The sequence below is a fragment of the Rhopilema esculentum genome, chromosome 11 (genome assembly GCF_057945365.1).
Source record: "Rhopilema esculentum isolate cy_ngs chromosome 11, ASM5794536v1, whole genome shotgun sequence".
NCBI classification, from domain to species: domain Eukaryota; kingdom Metazoa; phylum Cnidaria; class Scyphozoa; order Rhizostomeae; family Rhizostomatidae; genus Rhopilema; species Rhopilema esculentum.
Genome location: NC_142825.1, coordinates 13,874,912 through 13,891,913, shown reverse-complemented (window position 1 = coordinate 13,891,913; position 17,002 = coordinate 13,874,912). Strand labels below are relative to the sequence as shown.

The window sequence follows — 17,002 nt, the reverse complement described above, 5'->3', positions numbered from 1 at the left end:
CATCCATCCATCCATCCATCCATCCATCCATCCATCCATCCATCCATCCATCCATCCATCCATCCATCCATCCATCCATCCATCCATCCATCCATCCATCCATCCATCCATCCATCCATCCATCCATCCATCCATCCATCCATCCATCCATCCATCCATCCATCCATCCATCCATCCATCCATCCATCCATCCATCCATCCATCCATCCATCCATCCATCCATCCATCCATGTTTTGGTTACCTGCTAGACTTCACAAAGAGCCACGAAAATTTGTCACTGTGGAAGTTTCTATGCAAGAGCCTGTTATTAGTTGTCCCAGGTAGGCCTAATTGAAGCCTTGGTTTCTCTCTTCCCTACGTATGTGCCTTTTTCGAATTACCATTAAACCTTAAAATGAACATTTCTTCTAAATCACCAATCCTAGGTAGGACTAGGTTAAAACGGCTTAGCTAGAGTGGAAGCTCTAAAGACGTTTGTTGTAACTGCTTTTCTCAGATTACCAATTACATTACGTTAAACATAGAATTATGTGATACAAAAAGACACGAAGGCTCTCAACGATCACGAATGTATGACCCCCAAACTGTTTATTTTAGAAGCAATTTAATTGGTGTAGCGTAGTTTAGGGCATCTTAGTTCGATGATTATGGGCCCCTGATCAAAACGGTCTTCCAAACTATTTTATATCTTTGTTTTTAAGAAGTTGCGCCAATTCACCTTGTTTTCAAAACGAGGACTTTCTTGCAGTCCGTTCTTCGAGGCTTCGTCTCAGCTTTTTCCTTAGGCAGCCTAGAGGCCCCCGTTATGCCACGTGGCTAGTAGAACTGATGGAGCAACCCTAACAGTTCAGATCTCGCGTTTCTGATTGGCCTGTTTCGATGAACTGATTTTCATGAGTTTCAAAGAAAATTTTAGGAAATTGAAATTGAATTATTACGCTTCCCTGTTAGATGATAGATAATGTTAAAACGATTAAGAGGTCCGAAAGAATAGCAATGACAGACAGACAGAAAGAAAAGCAAAAATATTCGCTGAATCGACGAAATGCAAAATGCTCTAATTCAAAATCTTAGTGAAAGCAAATATTGGATACTAACAATTCTGGTAAATATAGCTAGCCACAAATATTCGTCACGGTGTCGAGGTTCTATGCAAGAGCCTGTTATTAGTTGTGCCAGGTAGGCTTGGTTTTGTTTAAGTTCTCTCTTCCCTAAGTATGAGCCTCCATCGATTTAACCCCTAGACCATAGAATGAGCATTTCTACTAAGTCACCAACCTGATATGACAATTTTTTAAAAATGAATAACATATGTCCATTCTGAAAGGGTTTTTAATCGCAAATGGCAAGCTATAATAGAGGAAACATTTCAAAAATGTTATTCTTTGACGTCCAAAATACTTCGTTTCTCAAAGTGAACATCAAGAACGCAAATTGTGACAAAAGTGAACTAATTGTGTGTTAAAATATAGAATTACTAGACGTGAGGGTTTATAGTATGCAAGAAACTAAGATGATGTAAACATGTGCTAGAACAGATAAACACTGTGCAAGAACAAATAGTACCAACGTAGATATGATTTTTGGTAATGTCAATCTCAAAAGCACGTTATCTGAATTCATCAAATGCAACCTTCCGTTTCCATACTCCATCTACTTTTTTAGAGATTCCTCTTTTTGTTGCTGCCCAAATCGCCTGGCCGGAGTCATCTATTATCCAAGAGCTTTCTGGAGACCATGGTAACAAATCAACACTGGCTGCTTTCAGAGCTTTTCTGATTTGCCCTTGATCCTTTACTTGTGTCCATTCGGAATCTTCCATCTGATCAAACACACTGTATGGGTAATAAGAAATAGCATAAGATTTTCCAAATCTGCTCAATCCATAGACAGTTTTCTTTTCAACATCAACACCCATCAGTGAGGAAATGTAAGGCAGCTGTCGCCAAAATTCATTCTGCTTCTCTGTGAAAAAGCAAGTGGCAGAGTCTCTTGTCGTGTGTGTTTTATTTTGATAACAGAAAAAGAATTGCTGATTTACTTCGTCATAAATCATGCTGAATGCTAGAGACGGCAACCTCACTGATTTCTCCCTGATATCTCTACTCTGGTTAATTTTGCATTTGAATGGCACATTCCTCTCTAAAGTCGAGTTCACAGTTCCATTGAATTTTGCCAAGTTGTTCTTATACGCAAAATCAATGATGATATCTTCATTGCAGTTTTCTCCTCTTGATAAAGTCTTTGGGTATTTTGCCTGGAGTGTTATCGAGAATTCCTGCCTGTTTAGCAGCCACATTGTATCAGTTTGAATCATAATAAACCCAGGCGTGGTTGTGTTTCTGGACGGGGGTAGACTGAAGCGACTTGTGTTGACGAATGCCAGTGATTTCAACTGAAGAAATTTGGTATTGAAATAAATCATGAGAGTTACACCATAAGCATTTGAGTTGCTTTTTCCAATCAAATGGGAAATTGAGAGGTTTAGGTAAAGATAGCTGTTTTCAGCCAAATTATCCAAATTGAATGTTGTTAAATTAAACTGAAGATTGCTCGAATCTGTCTTGGATCTTTTGATTTGATACGTTGTTGAATAAGCCAGGATTCCAGCCTCAGTTTCTGTGGTTATAATTAGAAAGGTATTGCCCATTGGATGTGCAGCGTCTACCACCTTGAAACCAAAGCATAGAGTTACAATTCATAAAAGAAATTTGTAAGACGGCTCAAGAAGTGATATTTTGTTATCAAATAGAACAAATATCTGATGCTAATTAATGTTTTTTCTGAATCATCTTCAGCCGCTGAGCAAAATTTTTTTGTTGCTATTTATCAATTTTCTTTGATCTTTCTCTTTAAAGGCAAAATCTTCTGTTTGCTTTTATTTCTCTCTTGCTGAGCAAGTTCCCATTTTTCTTCAATACTTTTCTTTATGATCGATTTAATTATCTCGACAGTTCACCGTACTATTTCGAGTAAACGCTCTTTTAATCCCCAATTCGAATAAAGTTTCCTTCTTTATCAAAAAGCAGCTATATTGAAATAGCGAAAAATATATAAGCGATTAATAGTGTAATTGCGAAACGACGCAGAAGGAAATCTTATATGTTTTGAAACCGGGAACTTCATGATTTGCAGAGAGCTCCTTCGATAAGTAATACACCGCTGACGTTTAGAGCAGCCGTGACGAAAAAGGGTTGTAGATATAAGAAATATCCGTTTTCTATTAGTCAGGTTTTCATATATCGTAATTCATCGGCGATGATCTATGCAGCTTCCTGATGGTCTATGACAGTCTGCGATGGTTTATGACATATGAAAACCGGGTCATCGGGAACCATCGGCGATCATCCCCAATCATCGCAAAAGTCAAAATAATTTGACTTTCCCGACGCTTCCAGACAAACAATAGTAAAGAGAACAATGGATCAAGAATGTTCTCTAATAAAATGTTCATTTGAACTGAAGGGAGGGTAACTGTTTCGCGGAAAAACTGGAATGTTTTCGATAGTACAGAGAACATCAAAGGGGCTATAATTCCTACTTTGATTCCTAGTCTTAAGTTTGAGTTTCGTCATTTTTTCAAGGTGAATCAGGGTGAATCTTCAAGCTATGTCATGATCATTACATAATACACTAAACAGGCATTTTCCCAAGAAAATTCATATCCGGATTTGCCACTATTTTTTTAGCTTCATAGTAACAATGGCTTCTTCTAGAGCAATATTTTTCTGACGGGTGCGAGGGGAAAGTTTCTTACTTTGTTGTAATGAATTTTCATTTGCAAGTATATCCCGAAATTATCAATGTGTTTATCATAGATCGATGATAGTATCAAAAGTTGACTATTGGCCTTTATCAGCAGCCATATTCCCAAACTTTCATCAAAATTATAGTTTTGGCGCTTCAATATTGTTTATAGCATCGGGGATCGCCCCGACCATCAGGAATGCTGTGCATCGGGGGATCATCGCCGACGGGTTACGATATATGAAAAGCAGGCTTAATGGCGCGTGGATTATCGAAATCTAATCTATCCTTTTGCCAATGTTTGAGAGGTACGAACAAGATGGTGTCTTAATTTAACGAGGGGAATCTACAGCTTTCTCAGATTCATTTTTATAAGGTTTTGACCAGCTACAAATTCAGGTCATTGCTGCTGCAGTAACATTTGACTGTCACAAATTGCCTGAAAACAATAAAGTCTTTGAAAGTCACTCTCCTTTCTTTCGCCTACTGGCCACATCGCGAGAGCCACTAGTTGTTAGGTCTTCATATAGATAAAACACAGAATTAAATATTTCAATAGATGTGTGTATTTTTATTTTTTAAATGGTAAGCTTTTTGGCATATAAGATGAGGTCATCTTGAACTCAACATATGATTGCATATCAATTTCATATTCTAGAGGGATTTTTGATAAGACTGAAGCTTTTTGAGCACTAAAAGGAGTTTGAAACGGCACGGTTCGGAGAAAGGATGAAGCAAGAACGCATTTTGGCGGAAATAAAGAGGGTTAAGACAGGCACTCTTCAAAATATAAACGACAGATAATGGTCGAAAGTAAGCTAAAAATTCTTATCCATTTGTTGATCGGAAGTAATGTGATAGGAAGAAAGACACATTTGATTTGTTGTTTGTTTTTGACCAATCAGCGACCGCTAATCTCTCACCTAGTTGAAGTGTCCAAGAGAGAAAAAAACGCTTTCTGTTTACACAAGTCGAGATCTTTTGTTTGATGTAGACAGATTACAAAACTCCTAACTGAAAAGATGACGTTGCCTGTCAAATGACTTGATATTATCGTCGCTTTACATTTTTCCACACTCTGGGCGTGTAGAATGAAATTCCTCAAAATGTACAAATTTTGACTGATATAGCTATATGATCACATGCTCTTTCCCAATCAAACCATTGTAATTTGTTGTTTTTGAATAAAAGATAGGCAATTTGCATTACCATCTACCAATCTACCTACAAGAACTTTGAAAGGTTTATCATACAAGTAAGGGCCACTTATAATTTTAACCCTTAGGAGCATGATGGAAGTCACCATTCAGGACGTGTGAAAAATGCACGGTCAGCAAAAAGTTTGATCATCGAAGTTTTCAAATCCGATAATAGCGTCGGAAAGAGCTTGAAAACTGAGTGAACTATTGTAAAATAATACATCAATTTGATTTAACACACAACCAAAAAGTCATCTCTGTTGAAACTTAATGTTTGCAAGCAACCAGCCTCTCTTAAATTTGATGACATCTTTTGATACCAGCATGAAGTTTGGTACATATTTCCTAAGACGATGCTTTTGCAATCATCGAGCGGTTGCTTCAGTGACGTTTTGTAAAACGAAAACATGCTCAGTTCAATCAAGAAACGCTGACGGTATATTAACAAATATTATCAGCTCCGCAACAATTTGATTGAGATGTACGAACATGATAAAAAAGCTGCAAATGGAAGGCCTGAATAAAATATGGAGAGTTATAATGATTTCTTCTATCCTTTTTGAAAGAAAGAGAAAATTGTGAAAAACTAGATGATCTGAAGAAAGAATGTAAAACCACGAGAAGAGTTAACTGGGCGGTTCTATTACCGATATACTGCATAGGTAGCAGCATCTTTTGCTAGAAAATCATTCTTTAAAAAATTTAACAAAGCCTACCTTTCCGACAAAGTCGACTTCAAATGCATAGTAAATATCTCCCTTTAAACCAAACTGAATCAGAGCTTCATTATCAATCTTTCTAGTCCAGTCGGTCAGCAGGTTTATCTCACCATTGTCCATTATGACAGTTCCATTATCAACTGTTGTCGATGCATTTATCCTGCGAAAGTGAAACTGATCATTGCTTGTCGCAAGGCTAGAGAAATCTGGGGCCGTAGAAATATGAACTGACATGTTTTTCGTTATGGTACCTAAGAGAGATATTTTACCTGTGAATATGTCATTCACAAACATGCTAGACGATGGCGAAAGTTCTACACTTACAAAACCCTTTGATATGGAACATCCAAATAACTCCATTCTCAAACAGGTCGAGTAATCAGAAGCTTTTGCTGTTGGAACAACTCTAATGAACCTCATTTGTATGTTTTGAATCCAGTTAACCTTTGTTTCAAATTGGTCAGTATGTTCCCCTTGTAGACCGTCCAATTCCACAGCGGAGCTTAAACCTCTATTGTAAAACTCCCAATTTATTCCGTCATTACTGTACTCTATTTTAAATTTAGAAATTCCATTTCTGCCGTTTAAACCACTACCTTGAATAGCAACAGCACTTAATATTTTTCTGGTTCCGAAATCCACCTGTAAGTATTCCGACACCGGTACATAAGTACCTGAACACCATCCCGGTTTAGAAGAATGCAATCTAGCAATATGAGGCATGTGGTCGATGTCATTACTCCAACTTGTCCTTGCATAAAACCTAGAATCCGGTATTTTTCTGGTTCGCACTCCAAGTTCATTTGAACAATCATCAATTCCATCCCGTTCATGAAAAGTCTTGATGCTGACTTCAATAATTGAAGCTCCTGACCCCCCAATCTTGTTAACAGATTTCTCCCAATCTTTTCTCACCTGTCCTGTATAGCCAACATATGCCAGAGACATATTGACATTTGGAACAGGGGCAGTTGCAAATGTTGCAGAAACACCAATCTTTTGTAGCGCAAGAGCTAGACCACTATTCATGTTAACTGCATCCTTTGCTGACATGAACAGGATCTTCCCTGGGGGAAGGTTATTTAGAAACGTTGCTAAATTGTCTTGATGTACTGTGCTGCCGACGACATCGTAATTCATCCTATGCTCAAATAGGCCACTTCTGAAATCAAAGAGAACGATATCTATCCCACGCATGTTTAGACTGTGTTGACGGCCATTGACTAGCACGTGACTTTTGCAATGAGCACAATCAGTATCTGGCGGGATGTCCTTACAGGATTCGGATATGATCTTGATTTTAAGTAAATCTGAAATATAGTTAAATTATGTTTAGTATATATGAAATTAGATAAAATATTTCAAACTGGCTCTTTTATTTGGAATTAATTTCTTACTCAGAGAAAAACATCAACATTAATTAAGATAAAATGATCCCTCATCAGAAGACGTTGCCACATCCCTCATCAAATCAGGTTTTGAGGCTACACACCATCATCACAGGAAGCAGCGTCGGGCCGTTCCCAAAACTTTATCGAAGAACGGGAGAAGAAGTTCGAGGGGAAAATCCGTCTTCAAAACTTTATCGGCAAAGAAACAGACGAAATACTGCAACAATTAGGGTCAGTCGACAACTCGAGATCTACAACAAACGGATAAACGAATTTCAGGATTTAAAAATAAGCGTGCAAGAGTTGAAATTGGAGAAAGGGGATGGCCCCGTTCACGTTGGTATGTGGAGCATCAAAAATACGGAAGAAATTTTGAGCCTATTTTCACACAACTAAAAGGAAAATTAGACTTTGCTTCAACTGTATGTGATCCAGTCACAAAATCATAGAACGTAGGATGAAAAGTGGATGCCAAATCTGTGATGGCAAACACCATAAATCAATATGTGACAGGAAGGCTGAACAATCTCTTTTAGCCACAGGGGGAAAAGGAGTTAAATCCAATTGTTGTCGACAACGTAAACGGAGTAAAATGCAGAGCCTTGTTAGATACAGGTGTCGAAAGTTCGTATATCTCAGCCACATTGGTGAACCTGTTGGGTATAAAGCCAGTGTTGAAACAAACTAGGCAAATAGATAGGATGCTGAGTACAGCACACAAGCGCATAGAGATCTACAATGTGGAAGTTAACAGCATTAAGGATGATTTCAAATTGGAGATTGACGTAAGTAAGTAGGTCGAGAGGTGCTTTAAGCTATAAAGAATCCAAGATACGAAGATGTTCTTAGAAGGTATCAACACTTGCAAGGAGTGAGAATGGATGATATAGATCTAAAGCCAGAGCTTCCAGTTCACCTAAACGTGGGAGCCTCAGAGTTTGCAAAGATCAAAACAAATGCCAAGGTAAAAATTGGTAAACCAGGAGATCTTGTAGGAGAGCAAACCAGATTAGGATAGACACTGATGTCTCCAGGAGTCGATACAGAGTAAAGTCAGATTTTATTCTCTAGAAGCACTCTTGGAGACTATGAGCATCTTTGTAGTCTGGATTTGTTAGTCCTTGAGGATCGTAACAAACAAGAGGAGGATCTTTCAGTTTACGGTGCGTTCAAGTGCGTTCTAAGAACAGTTAAGACAAGATCTACAAGGGTGCTATGAGCCTGCGCTCTCAAGGAAAGCAAAATGCCGAGAACTGCAAAATAACAAGACAGGAAGTATCGCAAGAATGAATTAGGTCATAAATTAGAAAGGGAACCAGAGCTGTTTATAAAGTACAATCAGATAATCAGAGACCAGGAGGCACATGGGATCATTGAAAAAGGAGAGAACGAACCAAGTGGAAAGTTCTTTTTATTTGCCTTACAAACCTGTAGTGAAGGAAGCTGCAGAAAGTATTAAAGCAAGGGTGGTGTATGATGCCTCTGCAAAAGCCAACAATTATGCAGCTTCATCAAACGTATGTTTAGAAACTGGACCGCTGCTGCAGAATCTTGTATGGAACAGAGTGAAACCAGTCTCATTAGCAGGAGACATGAAAAACAGGCGTTTCTACCGATTAGAATAAAGGAGGAAGACCGAGATCTTTTGCGGTTTGACAAAGAAGAGTGGAAAGAGGGACATGCCGGTTTGCGCGCATACTTTTCGGTCTAAACCATTCTCCATTCCTGTTTGGGGCTACAATTAAGGGACATCTGAAAAATAAAAAATAAGAGTTTCCTTATGGAGTGAACGAAGGAAGACACAGCATCTATGTTAAAGGGCCTCTCCAGCCAAAAAAAAAAAATTTTTATTGACTAAAAAGTTAGCAATTGGTGCGTGTATTATGGCAAAGTCGTTGTTATTGCAAAATTCCAATTAGTTTAGAAGTTATAAGGCTTTAAAGTTGCACCTTTCCGAGAAAAAAAACGACGAATCAGTTTTGTGACATTCTGACGTCACAATGTGCTGCTCTCGTTCGCCGTGAATTTCGTATATCTTCCACCGAATCGTGAAGGAGTCATGGTCACGCGTTGATAACGGCATCTAAATCTAGAGCACGAGCTGTTTAGGATCGAAAAATATTAAATGTTTACAATCATTCTAAGTTTGCGGGTTGGAATGTGTCCATGCTGTGTCACGACTTTGTTTTGATCACATGTGTAGGCCCACAAAGCTACGGCTTCCTGTTCCAGCTCTTCCCTCGCGTATAATTAATCAAAATTGACACTTCAGTTGTTCTCCAGAAACGATGAACAACTAAAGGCTTCAGAATTGATATCTGAAATGCTCAAACTAAAAGCCGGTGGAACAGAACTGAGAGTACCATCACTTGCAGTGTTCAATTTGCGAATCGCTGTCGTTCGATTCGGTTTGAGGCGAGACTAACGAAATACACTGTGACGTCAAAATTGCGTCACAGTGTCACCAAACCGAAAACTTTTTGTCGGTTAATTCAATTCAATTATCGAAATGCAAGAGCTTATATCTCACAAACTGTAAAAAATATCGAAAAACAAATAACGAATTCGTGATCAGCAGGCTCAACTCCTTTAGATTGGCCAATAAAATGCTAGTGCAAAATTTGGCTGGAGAGGCCCTTTAATGACATAATTTTATCTGCAGAAACTGGAAACGACAGTAATCAAGATTTTCGATGTAGCCGGCTTTAAATTACACAAATGACATTCGAATATACCAGAATTGGAAAGTAATAATACAGAGAATTCAAAGCAGAGTTTTGCAAAACAATAGTTACGGTTGAAGACAGACGAAAACAAAGCTTCTAGGTCTATCTTGGAACAAGGTAGATGATACAATTGGATTGACCTTTCCGGAAGAACAGATCACAGTTATATCTAAGAAGAGACTGCTAAAAAGTCTTAAATATACGATCCTCTGGGAATAATCTCGTAAGTAATTCCAGGGGGTAAGATCATATAACGAGATGTTTGTGAAGCAAAGCTGCCATGGCATGAGGAGCTACCAAGAGAATTATCGGAAAATTGGAACAAAAGGACAAGAACACTACCAGAGAAAGTAGAGATCCTCAGAAGTATATCAAAATATGAAGAAAAAGTGGAAACATCGATCTACATGCTTTTGGTGACTCAATTGGAATTGGCACAGCAGGTTTCAGGTTAAGGTTTACAATCAACCCCAAGCAGGGATGTTACCGAAAGACCGCACTGAAGGATCAAGACCGTTCAAAATCGTTGGGGTGGATTTTGCAGGCCCCTAAACTTACAAAGTTAAAGTAAAGACGGAAGGAAAAATCATATTTTGCACTGTGCCCATGCAGTTTAATTAGAGCTATATACATAACTGTTCTTACAGACCTGACAACTTTATGATTTGCTTGAAAGAATTCATTGCAAGAAGAGGGCATCCTAGCAAGATCTTTCCTGACAATGCGAAAACATTCATAGCTGCTTCAAGAAAGATAAAAAAGATAATGATAGTTGAAGAAGTTCACCACATATTGATAATCGTGTTGTTTCGAGTGGCGCTTTAAGTATATATTCCACTCTTCTCTATTTTATCATGCAAAATTCATTCTCTGGCCAATTATAAAACGCATGTGTACTCCACTCCCGTGAACTTTGCTCCCATCAGAGAACTTTCACCCTCGTAAACTTTGGGGGGGGGGGGGGGGTTCACCACTTCCTTTTGACGATGTTCATTTTCTGGAGCACAGAGTGAATAGATTATTCCTCCACATGGCAAAAGTTGTCACGGCAAGTAACTAGAGAAAAATTCCTAAACTTTGAGAGAAGAAATTGGTAGAAAAAAGAATAAGAGACTATTCGAACAAAATAGAAACTCATGGCGGTGACTGTGTTGGAATCGAAAAGGGTCAAGCCATGGCATCTTTGCTTTGGCGAGTTTCAGAACTCCACAAAACTCGACACAACCAGTAGCCGTGTTGCCAGGTAGGCCTCAAGATAAATCATGTTGAAACCATTTTTTTCAGTAATGATAGCCACAATACCATTCAGCCTAGTGGTGTAGTGCTACCAAAATAACAAGAGGGGCTCCTGTACAAAATTTTGCAAAAAGAATAGCAAAAGTAGAAATTCGCCAATTTTCTCATTAACAAGGTGGTTTAACCCCCCTAAGCTCCCTAGCATAACACCCCTGAGTCAGGCCCAAAGCATGTCCTTCCACATAAAATGGTTCTGTTCACATTCGAATGGGTTTGGTAATTTCTAGCCTAAAACTGAGGTTTATTTATAAAGAAGGTCTTTGCGAATCAGCGATCTTAAATTTATAATCGGCAAATAATAGACAACCTTTAATCAAGATAAAACGAAAGAACTATAATAGTATTTATCTTGGTTTACTTAATTGGAGTAATACCAAATTTGCTGGAAGTTCAGAGCTCCCAGTAAAGCATAGTAAAAGTAGTGGCGTATAATGCTGAAAACTAATTAGGCTTAATCACAAACAAAAAGAATTCAACATGGCTACATTATAAGGTTGTATTGTGCATCATTCACATGATATCAACAGATCAAAGAAGCCCATTGTACAGAAACAACGTTGTTGTGCACAAGACAATGCACGAGTGTTAACAGATTATGATAGAGCACATATAGCCAAGATAATGGTAGAGCACCAGAGAGCTATGTAGCCAGAGAGCTATGATGAATTTACATCTATCTATTTTGATATATAACAAATGGTTTACCTTTATCGTCAAAGAAGGAGAATCTCGCGCGGTCTTCATCAGTACATCCATTGCTATGTAGGATAAGCAAATTTCCATTGGCAGGATATAAAGCTCCATTCAAAGGATGTATACAATTGGTTGGTCCATGCTCAAGTAGAGAGAACTGGTTGAGTTTGTAAATTGTTTCTGGAGATTGACAGTCGTCAGTCAGTCTTATATATGAACTTGAGAAAATAACACATTTGCCGGTTTCAACGTGCCTCAAATGGTAATTATTCATATACTCAAAGCGATCGCATGCAAATGGATTCATCAGTTTGATCAAGTTCTCTGCAGAGCTATAAACCCAACATAGTCCACCAAAGTGCCGGATGATATAGTAGGCTTTCTTTCTGAAGTAGAATTTGTTGGTGTTTCCATCGCAGCCTGACTTCAGGACAATTGCAGTATTATTTGCAGGATCAGCATCACTATTTTCTGGATGCAAACATTTGTTAGAGAGAAGATGTCGAATCACTCGATTGCTTTCATCATATTGGAACAAACGGCTTGTACCACTGCACTGGCTTGACAAAGACAAAAAGCTTCCATCGCTTGTGGCATTGATATTGATGCATTTCTTTGTTGGTATATGGATGAGTCTTGCTCCTCCCTGCCATTGGAACTTTTCTCGGCAAAGTCGACCGTAAACCAGGACCTGACGGACCTCATCGTACTCTAAGCACTTTCCATCAAAATGGCGAATGTAATAGGTCTTTGACACTCCAAAGTTTGTGCCTACAACAAGCTTTTTTTGTGCGAAAATAAAGAACACAAGGAATAAGAAAAAACGTTCCATATCCACAGTCACTCTTTGATTAAGATACGAACAATGTGCATTGCAGCTTTATAGTTGTGTCATGACATATTGAAGCACCCCTTTTAAATGTTTCTATTCGCTTGTAAAGCAAATAAAAGACAGGTGGTTTATTTAGCCCATACTGTATTACATAGACCTTAATCGATACATTAAAACCAATACAATGTTGATACCCTAGCAACGTCAACTGTGCCTGTTCTGTATGTTTATGAAAAACTCATAAGGTGTCATTGTATTCAAGCCTTTTTTTTAAACGAAGGCACTCTTTCATTTGATGCTAGGACGTATTAACCTTAGCTTTCATAATGTTAACAACAAGGTTTTGTAGCCATAACAAAGTCACATCATTGCAAGATGTAGTAGATTTTGGTGTGATTTTAGGTTTGATAATTTATAGTTGCTCAACCAGTTCTCAACAGAAAAACATTTGGCTTGAAATTAGGAAAGCAAATCTAAGACAATCATATCCGCTTTTAAAGAATAATGTTTTCGCAGGACCTTGCTTTGTCAAAAAAACTTTATAAATTTCATCAATTTCTTATTTCGTACAAACTTTGGACGTATTCTAGATAGCAAACATGACCTGTGCAAAGTTCATTGGCTTCTGCAGCAAATGGCAATTTCATATTGTATATCAATCAATTGCTGTCGACATCAGTCATACCTTTGGGTTTTTTTTATGATCACTTCTGCTAAACAATTAACAATGAATATTTTGATTCTGCTACGCAAAGAGCAATCTAAATTTATTCAAATTCCGAATGTTGATTGTGCTGAAATGCAAATAGGCAGTCTCCCCTGTCCTTAGGCAAAAAAAGCTAAAAGTAAGGACCGTATAATTGCTTTTGTAAAAAATTATAAAATCATTTTGATAGTTTGATTCTAGTATTATATGAATCATAAGGTATGCAACTTATTTCGGTAATTATGGCAATTATCAAATACAATCTTGGTACTTATTTTCAGAAGAAAAACATTTACCCAGTTAAAAACCTTCTTTGAGCTGTGTTTGACTTATAATTAAAAATACAGTAGATGATGAGGTTTGTTCACAGGCGGAATAAGTTTCTATCATTGTCATGGTTTAAAGTAATGAAGTAAATTGTGAGATTGAAAAATATTTATAAAAAACGATATTCTATGCGAATGTTTTGAGTTTGCTGGGAATATGCTCTTTTTGACAAAGGGATATCAATTAAAGATCGCCAGTTCAGAGTAAGTATATTTTCATATTTATCTTTGTCGATGCCTCATTTTCTCTCTTAAAGTTGATTAAAAATTCATCTTTATAAGGTTTTTTTTAATATAATCTCAGGAAAAGGCTACAAAGAAATATTAGTCCCAGAGAATCAAATTAAGTCCTATAGAAACGAGCTGTTTCTATGCTTTATTGAATGAACTCAGCTTACACCTAGCAATATTCCTGTGATAGTAATCTCGTAGATGACTTCATGTTATCAAACGACACTGCAACCAAACGAATTGTCATTCTCTTAATGCTCCTTTTGTGAAAAGTTACTTATGTGGCATAAGAACATGATATCCTGATAAGCAAGTCAAAAAAGGATAGTATACTAATAGTAAATCGCTGAAATTTACAATCTTCAATGGTGTTTTATAGATAGGCCATGAAAATTTATCTGCAACAGGAGTTTCGAAACAGGAATATTTGCACAGGTCGTGTCAACAGATTTCCATGTTGTTGAATCATAACAGATTTTTTTTCAAAATGATTCTTAAAATGGTTCAAATAACTGATTGCTTCCATTTATACATAATAAAATGTTAATTCAATTCAATTTCTTTTTTAATAAGTTTTTAAAATGACATATTAAAATTCTGATCTCTATGTCGTTTTCTTTCTTGCAGAAAACCACAACCAGCTCACATGAACTTGGTCATCGCTTGAAAAGAATAAGTTTATCAACAGAATATTGATGTAGTCTTTATTAACCACCCACAGTCAATGGATATCCTTTTGAATTACATGAATATGTAAGATTCATTTGGTTGAGCAACTGGTTGATTAATCATAAATTTTGAACGGCTATTGAATTTTATCTAGGCAACAGTAACCATAAAATGTCTGCAATTAATGATGTTTTGTTACTTCTGAAGCCTAAAATGCTTCAACTTTTGCAGCAAAATAGAATGATTTGAATAGCAAATAGAATGTTCTATGACTGTAGCATACAGAAGATTCAAACCACTTCTATCAACAGGTGACATTTTCTCATTCAACGAATATTGAAAGAAAATTAAGATGTCGCATTATTCATGTGTCAGAGTGTCAGACGAAAAGCTTTAGTTTACTAAATGTTTGCTTTTTTCAAAGCCATTTTTAAGTTTTGTACCACCAAAAGATTGTTAATTGATTAGCAGAAAGCCATTCTGAGGTGCTCTTAAATTCAGTATTTTCAATAGTTTTTAAGCTATGCCAGTTTTTATGAGAGAACAAATTCTAGTATCATTAGCGAAAAGATGAAACTTCAGAATTTCTGAGGAAGTTGGCATTTCTTTTATAAATAATAGAAAAAATAGGGGACCTAAGACGCTTTCTTGCGGAACTACATGGGTTATACGAGGTGACTTAGATAGGACCCAATAAAGGTAGAAGTTTTGTGTTCGATCAAAGAGATTAGACTTAAACCAATCTTTAAGCAGTACCTCTAATTCCATGATGAGAAAGCTTTGATATTAATATTTCATGGTCAACTGTGTCAAACACTTTAGCAAGATCTAAAAACATACAAAAAGAAATTTATTTCTTTTCAATGGCATTAGTTTGATGGTTACATAGGTTAAGTATTGCTTGGGTTGTAGATTTATTTTTTTGGAAGCCAAACTGATGGAAATATAATATTTCATGTTTTTCTAAGAATTGGACAAGTCGGGTATGCATGAAATATTCAAAAATCTTTTTTAAAAATGGTTAACAGGGATATTGGACGATAATTAGAAACGTCTAATTTGGAGTTTGCTTTGTAAATTAGAATAACCTAATATCTTAAAGTAGAGAATGATATTGCCCTTTACTTAAAGACTCGTTTATTAAGTCAGATAGAACACTTGATAAAGAATCACTTATGTATTTCACCATTGTAACTGGAATGTCATATGAAACTTGTGATTTAAACTCTTTGAGTAGCATAATTTAACTTTACCAGGCTAAACAGGTGAAAAGAAATTTCTGAGATTTCATTTTTTAATAAAGCCTTATAGTCAGTCCTAGCTGGGCCTAGCTAGGTTAGGAGCTATACTTTTGTAAAAAAGTTATTAGCTATTTATTTATCGTCTGAAAAAAGCTTACCCTCAAAATCCAGTTTTATCCTTTGATGAGACTTACGATTATTTTTTATTCATAATTTTTTTAATTCCTTTCTAGATTAGCTTTGAGTCATTTTTGAAGCTATTAAAGTATGAAGTGTAATGATTTTGTCTACTTAGTTAAATTACACGATTAAGTGTATTTTTTGTATTTTTCATGACGTAGAAACCAAAACTGGTCTTTTCTTTCGATAAACTTTTTTTGGAGTGAGGTTTTTGTAGCTATTGATTTTAGAATGCCATTAGATTTGCGTTGCTGTTTCCTAAAGCGTTTCGATTTTTTATAATGGAGCATGCTTGTTTAACGGGGTAAGAAAGTTGTTGTGAAATTTTTCGCATTTTGAGTCTAATGTTTCATCAACAGAAAAAGAAATTATCTGTTTGGAATAATTTATGTATGTTTCCTTATTAAAATTGAGTTAATCTCTAAACATCGAGTTTTCTTTAACTTTAGTTCTATTATCAACCTCAAATAAAGTGAAGATTGGAAAAAATGATCAGATAATTTATCTATCGAATCATCACTATCTGTTAATGTGTCTAAAGAGTTTATGAAAGTATTATCAAACAGTCTTTTGGTGGTACGAAACTTGAAAATGGTTTTGAAAAAAGCAAACATTTGAGTAAAATAAAGCTGTTTGTTTGACACTCTTCAAGGTTTAAAACGTTAGAACATCAGAACAAACGTCAGATTTATGTTCTGACGTTTTAAACTCCGAACATTGTCAGACAAAAAGCTTTATTTTACTCAATTGTTTGCTTTTTCAAAGCCATTTTTAAAATATTATCAATTAGGCTAGGAGAAGGATTATCAACAATTCTAGTTGGCTTAAAACTAGAGGTTTAAGAAAGTTTGAGAGCATCAAATTAAGGAAGGAATCAGTATTGACCGAACTGTCAACTTTAAGAAGGTTAATAAAAAAGTCACCTCAAATTTAATATTGCCTTATTTTCTTTACTTATGTTAGATAAAGTAGATTTTAAGTTATCGAAAAATGATGATAGGTTTTCAAGTATCATTGCATTCCACACCTTCAAAGTGAATATGAA

At 36.4% G+C, this 17,002-nt stretch overlaps 1 protein-coding gene across 1 annotated transcript; it reads right to left on the bottom strand.

Moving 5' to 3' along the window:
* Window positions 1-1,038: 1,038 nt before the first annotated feature.
* LOC148959050 (uncharacterized) lies at window positions 1,039-16,995 on the bottom strand. Its single transcript, XM_089111398.1, has 3 exons — window positions 11,785-16,995; window positions 5,664-6,976; window positions 1,039-2,672 (listed from the first exon to the last, which is right to left on the bottom strand). The coding sequence occupies exons 1-3, from the start codon at window positions 12,602-12,604 to the stop codon at window positions 1,611-1,613; spliced, it is 3,195 nt and encodes a 1,064-aa protein (XP_088967524.1). The 5' UTR covers window positions 12,605-16,995; the 3' UTR covers window positions 1,039-1,610.
* Between the last annotated feature and the right edge of the window lie 7 nt (window positions 16,996-17,002).